Source organism: Pelophylax lessonae (assembly GCF_965119305.1).
Source record: "Pelophylax lessonae genome assembly, chromosome: 1".
Lineage (NCBI taxonomy): Eukaryota > Metazoa > Chordata > Amphibia > Anura > Ranidae > Pelophylax > Pelophylax lessonae.
In genome coordinates, this window is record NC_138768.1 from 844226705 (window position 1) to 844235458 (window position 8754).

The window sequence follows — 8754 nt, forward strand, 5'->3', positions numbered from 1 at the left end:
GAGCTTGCACATCAGGCTCTATGTATATTTATATAAAGAGCTTTCTGCTAATACATAATTTGCAGACTTTATGGAATAGAGCTAACCCAGAATTTAGGTGATGATTATTAGACAAATACACCCTAAAATTTATGGTAGATATCATATAGATAGTTTCTTCATAAAGTGTTTTACTGATATGGTATGCGTGGTTTAACCACTTTGCCGACCGCTCACATTGGTGCTACTGCGGCAAATTGGCTCCTTATCGTCCAGCGGTGTAGACCTACGTAGCTAAACTCCTCCCCTTGTGGGCGGCACGTGCGCCACCGGAGGCTCGCTCCCACTGTATTCAGTTACAGCAGGAGTCGGACCAGGGGAGGAGCGGCGGTGATCACCGCTGCTCTTCCCCGATCGTCGGGGATCGAGTGTGGAGATCCGCCCGCTTGTGTAAACAAAGCAGGCGGATCTCCTAAGTGACAGGCAGGGTCAGATTGCAGGATTCAGCATAGCTGAACAAGCGATCTGTCCCTGTGTCACTCAGTCCCCTCCCCCCACACACGTCAGTAAGCACCAGGCATACATTAACCCCTCCCTCTCCAATAAAATTAACTCCTTCCCTGCCAGTGTCATTTTTACAGTAACAGTGCATATTTACAGCACTGATTACTGTAGTAATGTCACTGGTACCCCCAAAACTGTCAAAAATGTCAGTCAAGGGTCCGATCTGTCCGCCGCAATGTCGAAAAAAATCGCAGATCGCCGCCAGATCGCCTCCATTACTAGTTAAAAAAAAAAAACAATAAAAATGACATAAATTTCCCGTAGTTAGTAGCTGCGATAACTTTTGCGCAAACCAATCAAAATACGCTTATTTGCGATTTTTTTTTTACTAAAAATATGTAGCAGAAAACAAATTAGCAAAAAAAGTTAAAAAATTTTGATTTTTACATTTTTTGGGGGGGAATTTCAAATAAAAAAATTTGAAAAATATTATTTTTTCAAAATTGTCACTCTTTTTTTGTTTATAGCGCAAAAAGTAAAAATCATACAAGTGATCAAATACCACCAAAAGAAAGCTCTATTTGTGGGGAAAAAAAGGACATAAATTTTAGTGCAGCATTGCACGACCACACAATTATCCGTTAAAGTAAGGCAGTGCCGAATCGCAAAATATGGCCTGATCAGGAAGGGGGTAAAATCTTCCAGTCTTAAAGCGGTTAAAAATACTCTCATTGACAGTTTTTTTTGTCAAAGACATGTAGCTAAATACATTTTGGCCCAAATATATGCCAAAACTTGAATATATTGGATATTTTTTAACTGTCAAAGTAGAAAAATATTGTTATTTTTTTCCAAATTTTCACATTTTTTTATTAATATCGCAAAAAGTAAAAAGCACAAAGGTGATAAAATACCAGCAAAAGAAAGCTCTGTTTGTGGGAAAAAAAGGACGTAAATTTCGTTTGGGTACGGCATTGCATGACCGCGCAATTGTCAGTTAAAGTCGCACAGTGCCGAATCGCAAAAAGTGGCCCGGACGTAAGATAGCAAAATCCTCCGGGTATAAAGTGGTTAAACGGGGTCCACAGTGACAGATATCTCATATTTGTTGTTTTTTTTTTTCTATAATCGGTATTTGCTGTAATAAATCCCGTGGGTGCATCAGGACTGCAGTTCTTTGGCTTTGTTGGTATTGGGTGTAGTATGCTATTGATGTTTCTCTCCACTGACATATTACAACATCGGTACACACAAGATCTGAGTAGCCTAACTGCTCCGCAGGATGTTCTAGTTATCACAGTGGAAATAAATGCTACCATGGCAATTCTGATAAAGAAATCACACCTTCTGTTCTCACTGGAGGAGACCTTAAAAGGAATCCAGTTGTCCAGGTGCAACATTATTAAATCAAAAGCACGAGAGTGGCGTTTATTAGGAGTTCTACTGCAAGAGATGTAAGGTGGACCAGAAGAGACTTGCCGAGGCAACGAGATAGAGGAGCTTACAAACTATGCTATTAACTATTCCAGATATTGTCTCTCTTATCATTTATTTTTCTGCTCTTATTGGCACCGTGGCAAACTTGGTTCTCATTTTTGCCTTTGTTAGCAATGCCATCAAAAACAGAGTCTTCCTGCCATTGGACAGAATCATTGTTAACATGGCTGTGGTTAACCTCTTGTTGTGTTTTTACAAGGAAATCCCTGGACTGCTCATTTTCTTCAATGCCAAGGTTTTCGGGCCCCTGGGCTGTAGGATTCTGCTTTATTTTTATCACACTCTGCGCCTGATCAGCATTTGGTCAGTGGAGAACTTGAGTTTCCTTCACCTCCTCAAAATAAGGAGACCTAGCCACCGTTGGTGGAAGTTCATCTATCGCCATCAAGCCCAGTACGTCAACTGGTCACTCGCCAGCTGCTGGGTCGTCAGCATCATCTACCATGTCCCTTATCTCCTCTACAAAGAGTCAACAGGCTTTCGTAATAAGAGCAACTCCATGATGACAAGCACCAACTGCATTGGGCCATCGCAAAACAAAATGGTGAGGATTCTGACTTATGCCACGGTGAGTGTGGACTTTTTGCTCATTACCCTTGTCATTCTACTGAATGGATTCACGATTGACCTTATCTGTAGACACCGGAGACAAGTGAGGGACTCGATGACCTTCAGCCGTGGCTGGAACAAGCATACAGCCCAGGCCACGAAGATATTGTTGTCTCTTCTATCTCTCTATGTCATCTGCTGGATTTCCAGTGACATGGTTTGGCTGCTGATTGTATCTGGGGTGATGGAAGATGACTTTGGGGGCATCATGCTCGCCGCTTCATATGGGATTTTGTCCTCTATTTACTATTCTATCAGCTCGTGTATTATGGTCTTTGGCTACCGGCAAGTGAAGGACTATTTAGGAGAGGCCAGTAACTGCTGCCGCCTTGCGGGGATTCCAACAACTGTGCAAAGTATCCAGCAGCAATAATGGGCATGTAGATACCCATGAAATATGTTTAGGCCAATTATTTTTCAACTATAATAATTTAATAAACATGAATTTTAAAAACTTATTTCTGTTGCTAAGTATATTAATGCTACAGAGAGGAATGTAAAAGTTATGGAATTTCTATGAAATGTATACATATAGTCAGGGCTGCTGTTAGAAATCGCGGGGCCCCGTACAGACTACCTGGCAGGGCCCCCCCCCCAAGAAAATATTAAAGATATATTTAGCTAAGATTACAACAAAATCACTATTATAAGACACAAATATAACATAACTCACATAATTCCTGCTAAATCTAAAAAAAAATTATGTTAAATAAAAAAGAAGATGAGATGAGAAAAATATACAGGCTGGGCAGTTGGAGCTCAGTGATCAGAGAGACAGAGAGAGAGAAACAAAGTTACAAATAAACTCCTGAGCAGAGATAACATTAGAGCCTGTGCTGGGAGGGGGGCCCACACAGGGAGGGGGATTAGTGTGGGACAACTGTCTCTTTCTCAACAGATAAAAGCTGATAGCAGGGAGAGAGACAGATCCGATTCAGGTGCTGGAGGAAGATTTCTGTATTTGTTGTCCATCAGTAATCCCCCTCCCTGTGTGGGCCCCCCTGTGTGCTCGGGCCCCCTACAAGAGGGCTGGTGCCCCCCCCCCCTATCAGCGGCCCTGCATATAGTTTTGAGAATTTTTTATTAACCACTTTACCACCGGAGGATTTTGCTGTCTTACGTCCAGGCCACATTTTTAGCGATTCGGCACTGTGCGAATTTAACTGACAATTGCGCGGTCATGCAACGCCGTACCCAAACGAAATTTAGGTCCTTTTTTTCCCACAAACAGAGCTTTCTTTTGGTGGTATTTGATCACCTGTGCGATTTTCATTTTTTGCGATATTAATAAAAAAAAGCGAAAGTTTTGAAAAAATAACAATATTTTTCTACTTTGACAGTTAAAAAATATCCAATATATTAAATTTTTGTCATAGATTTAGGCCAAAATGTATTTAGCTATATGTCTTTGACAAAAAAATTCTCAATGAGCGTATTTTTAACCGATTTAAGACTGTAAGATTTTACCCCATTCCTGACCAGGCTATATTTTGCGATTCGGCACTGCGTGACTTTAACGGGCAATTGCGCGGTCGTTCTATGCTGTACTCAAATTAAATGTATGTCCTTTATTTCCCCACAAACAGAGCTTTCTTTTGGTGGTATTTGATCACCTGTGCGATTTTTTGATTACGCGCTATAAACAAAAAAAGAGCGAAAATTTTGCAAAAATAGCAATATTTTTCAAATTTTTTTATATGAAATTCCCCCCAAAAAAATGTAAAAATCTAAATTTTTTAACATTTTAGGCCAACTTGTTTTATGCTACATATGTTTTTGGTAAAAAAAATCGCAAAAAGCATATTTTGATTGGTTTGCGCAAAAGTTATTGCGTTTACTAACTAAGGGAAAGATTTTTGTCATTTTTGTTGTTTTTTTTTTTTTTAACCAGTAATGGCGGCGATCTGCGATTTTTTTTTTTGCGGGACTGCGACATTGCGGCGGACAGATCGGACCCTTGACTGACATTTTTGACACTTTTGGGGGTACCAGTGACATTACTACAGTAATCAGTGCTATACATATGCACTGTTACTGTAAAAATGAACTGGCAGGAAAGGGGTTAACTTTTTTTGAGAGGGAGGGGTTATGTGTGTCCCTAGGGGCATGCTTCTAACTGTGATTGGCTGTGGCTTGAGGTGTAAGAAAAGAGATCTACGGTCCTACATAGCAGAACCGTATGATCTCCATTCTTACACAGGGGAGAATGACAGGCGGCTTTGTTTACATCAGCCGCCTGCCTTTCTCCCGGTGTCACGGGCGATTGCGAGTAACCGGCGGACATCGGGTCCGCCGGGCACACGCGCAGGGGGGGTCCGTGAGCGAGCGGGAGCGGGCCTCCAGCGGTGCGCGCTCGCTCGCTCCCTAAAGCCTCACAGGCTAGAGACGTAGACCTACGTCGCTTTGCCTGTGAGGGGCTGACCGCCGCAGTAAATAGTCGGCAAGTGGTTAAATCTGTTTGATTAGTGCAGGGGTCTCCAAACTTTCCAAACAAAGGGCCAGTTTATTGTCCTTCAGACTTTTGGGGCCATACGGTGGCCATTAGAAGTAGAAAATGTCCCAACATCAGTAGGAGTAAACAATGCCCCATTTTTTATGTCAGTGAGTGGAATAGTGGGCCATCGTTGGTGTCACCGGAAGGAAATGTGCCCCATCCTTGGTGTCACTAGCAGGAACTTTTCCCCCTTCATTGGTGTCAGTGGGGGGAAATGTGCCCCATCGTTGGTGTCACTGGCAGTAAATGTGCCCCATCGTTGGTGTCACTAGCAGTAAATGTGCCCTATCTATGGTGTCACTGGCAGTAAATGTGCCCCATCGTTGGTGTCACTGGCAGGAGCTTTTCCCCCTTCATTGGTGTCAGTGGGGGGAAATATGCTCTATTGTTAATATTTCCCAAAGGGCCAGATAAAAGCAAGCAAAGGGCAGCAACCCCAAGGGCAGCAGTTTGGAGACCACCGGATTAGTGCACAAAATACCTATTGAACCTGCCTGAAATCTTGCAAACTTCCTGAGGGTGTTGTAGCCCTGTTCTAGGGTGACAACACTGTTCCTCTATAAATGCAATACAGTAAGGAGCGTTGTCAGCCTAGGATAGGATGTTTGTTCCTGATAGGTGATAATAAATGGAAAAAGCCTAAACTAAAAAAAGAAAACGAATGCAGCGGCCTCACATCTAGGGACTGGCAAGCTGCGATATATTACTTGTTTGCTCTTGAGTTTACAAATGCTTTAATATGGATTTGTTTTTTTGTTATTTATAGAATTGCCCCTTTATAATCTTTATTTTAAAAGGAAACTGTCAGGTTATATAATATAGTAACTAAAGATGCTGAGCCAAATAAAAGATCATTGGCCACCTGAAGTGTGAAAGCTGCTGATCCCATGGCAGGTAGTGTGTATTGGAAAGAACAGAGCTGATGCACTGGCAGTACATTTTTTAGCGCACACCACCACAGCGCAGTTTTGTGAACTGTCTCCATAGCAGGGCTTTCAGCGGGAAAGCGGGCCAACGCAGTTCCGGCATCTCCAGCACTAACTATGTAATGGCAAGGGGTGCTGGGCTGTGCTGCAGGGCAGGGGCGTAACTACAGGGGTTGCAGGGGTTGCAATCGCTACCGGGCCCCATGCTCCAGTGTAGCAAACCAGTGGGTTAACTTCTAGGATCTCAAAGGTCACACTTGCGACCGGGCCCTGGCACTTCATCACTGTGGGGAGGCCCCAAGATTGCAGGAAGGGGGCCCACTGCAGAACTTGTGAAAGGATCCTGATGCGGGACCATAATAAAAGGCCATGCAATGAGATTAAAGAGCCCCAGGATTAGTGGGAAGAGCCCCGGGCTTGAAGGGAAGGGCCCCGGCCAGGGGTCTGGGGGGCCCTTCATGGTTTCTTGCATCGGGGCCCTGAAGGTTCTAGTTACGCCTCTGCTGCAGGGTCTACTGATGCTGGATGCAGAGGGAATTTTCCTAGCTGGAGGGGATCTATTTTTGCAGGGGGATCTATTATTGCTGAGGATAAAGACAGAGAAGAGAGCGCCTCTGAGTGCAAACATATTTAATAATAACAGAATAAACAGTAGTAACTCACATAGAGGTAAAAATTGTTGCTCATCTAAGACGTCCGGTGATGCGGTGTAACCCACACTGAGACCGCAGAGCCCGGGATGTCAGCAGGAGACAATGAGGGAGCCGGCACTCAGCGTCTTCTGGGCGTGCTAGGGTCAGGGGTAGGCAGAGACCGCGATGTGAGGGCGTGTGACGTCAGGGAAGGGCGGAAGATGGCACACAACGCGTTTCAGAGCATGCATGACGGCCACACCGGGCATACACGCTCCTTTTTCACTTAACACTTTTGGAGAGCTTTGCCCTTTGCTGCTGATCCTCCCCCTGGAACTTTTATGGAACGTGCATTTGAACATTGATACAGTCCCTTACATATGTCCTCTATTTATGTCCCTAACTTATTACCTTGAATTGATCCACCTTGCATATACACCTTGAGCGCCAACATCATTTGTTTTTGTGTACTATTATTGCTGAGGAGATCTATTGTTGCTGGTGGGAGATCTACTGTTGCTGGGGGTGGGTCTTATATTGCTGGGCAGTCAGTCATTGCCGGGCAAGATCTACTGTTGAGGGAGGGGTCTATTGTTACTGGCTACACAATGCAGAGCTCCGCCCTGACAGCGGGTATGCAAAAGATTTTCTTTCCCTGCAAAGCAGGGAAAGAAAATCCATCACATCCCTTAGTGAAAGCACCTCACACAATACACAAAAACACTGACTAGGCACACATTTAATCCTTTAATCGCCCGAGATGTTTAACCCCTTTCCAGCCAGTGTCATTAGTAAAGTGACCGTGCATATTTTTAGAAGTGTCAGTTACTGTCAGATTGTCCGCTGCAATATCGCAGTCCCGCTATAAGTCGCTGATCACTGCCAGTATTAGTATTTAAAAAATAAAATAAATAAAATTCCAGTATACAGTATATACCATAATTTGTAGACACTATAACTTTTGTGCAAACCAATCAATATATGCTTATTGGGATTGTTTTAACCAAAAATATGTAGAAGTATACATATTGGCCTAAATTGATAAAAAATTTGATTTTTTTAAATTTTTTATTTGATATGTTATATAGCAGAAAGTAAAAAATATTGTTTTTTTTTTTTTTTCTTTCTAAATTGTTGTCTTTTTTTGTTTATAGCGCAAAAAATAAAAGTCGCAGAGGTGATTAAATTTTATTTTTGTACAGTGTTGCATGATCACGCAATTGTTAGTTAAAGTAACGCAGTGGCAAAAAAATGGCCTGGTCATAAGGGAGGGTAAATCTTCTGGAGCGTTCAAGTGGCTAAATGCATACATATGTAAACATAAATTTTAATGATTTCCACTGAGGAAAAAAAAAGTATCTAGCTAAATCATGAAAAGCGTGTGCCTGAATGTATTTTTTCTTGCGCTCCAGAGTAACTGCAATGTGTTGATATGCAAATATGCCTATAGAAAAAAATAGTTGTATTTTATTTAACGGACCCTCCATGAAAATGGCAAGTCCACTTTTTTCCGCACCCTTCCTCCAACAAAGATAGCTTTATAAAGCAATAGATTACCAAACCACCCCCCCCCCCCAAAAAAAAAAATGAAAAATACTTGTCTTGGTCCCTGCTTCCAATGCTTCCAACTAACAAGACATCAGTATGCCTGCCGGCAGAGCTGGTCGGTCTAGGTCCCACAAGAATGCACTCCAACCTGTTACAGGAATGTTGAATCTTAGGAGCCCCTCATTTTTGGGAGGGGATGGTTTGCCAGTCAATGGGTTTTTAAAACCATTTGTGTTGAGAAAGGGGGGAGGGGGATAAATGGGAGCAGGAAACTTGAAAAAAAAAAAAAAAAGCAGATCCTCCATTTTCCATGGAAGGTCAGAGGTCCCCATTAAAATAATACAACTATTTTCATTATTCCACAAGAACTGCTAAGACTATTACAAATGCAATGATGTAATGTCCATATGGAACTGATATTCATTTCTACAGTTCATGCATACCTTAGAAATGCACGCTAATGTCAAAGCTGGCCTGCAGATATCAAATCTGTTCTGCACCTTTATTCATCACGATCATGAAGGTGCACCTATAAAAGATCATTCCCACCAAGATCAAAAAAAAA

The 8754-nt window shown here is 42.5% G+C and overlaps 1 protein-coding gene across 1 annotated transcript; it reads left to right on the forward strand.

Moving 5' to 3' along the window:
- Positions 1 to 1993: 1993 nt before the first annotated feature.
- Positions 1994 to 2962, forward strand: LOC309544339 (olfactory receptor class A-like protein 1; the record flags this gene model as incomplete). Its single annotated transcript, XM_082243243.1, has 1 exon — positions 1994 to 2962. The coding sequence occupies one exon, from the start codon at positions 1994 to 1996 to the stop codon at positions 2960 to 2962; it is 969 nt and encodes a 322-aa protein (XP_082099369.1).
- Positions 2963 to 8754: the final 5792 nt, after the last annotated feature.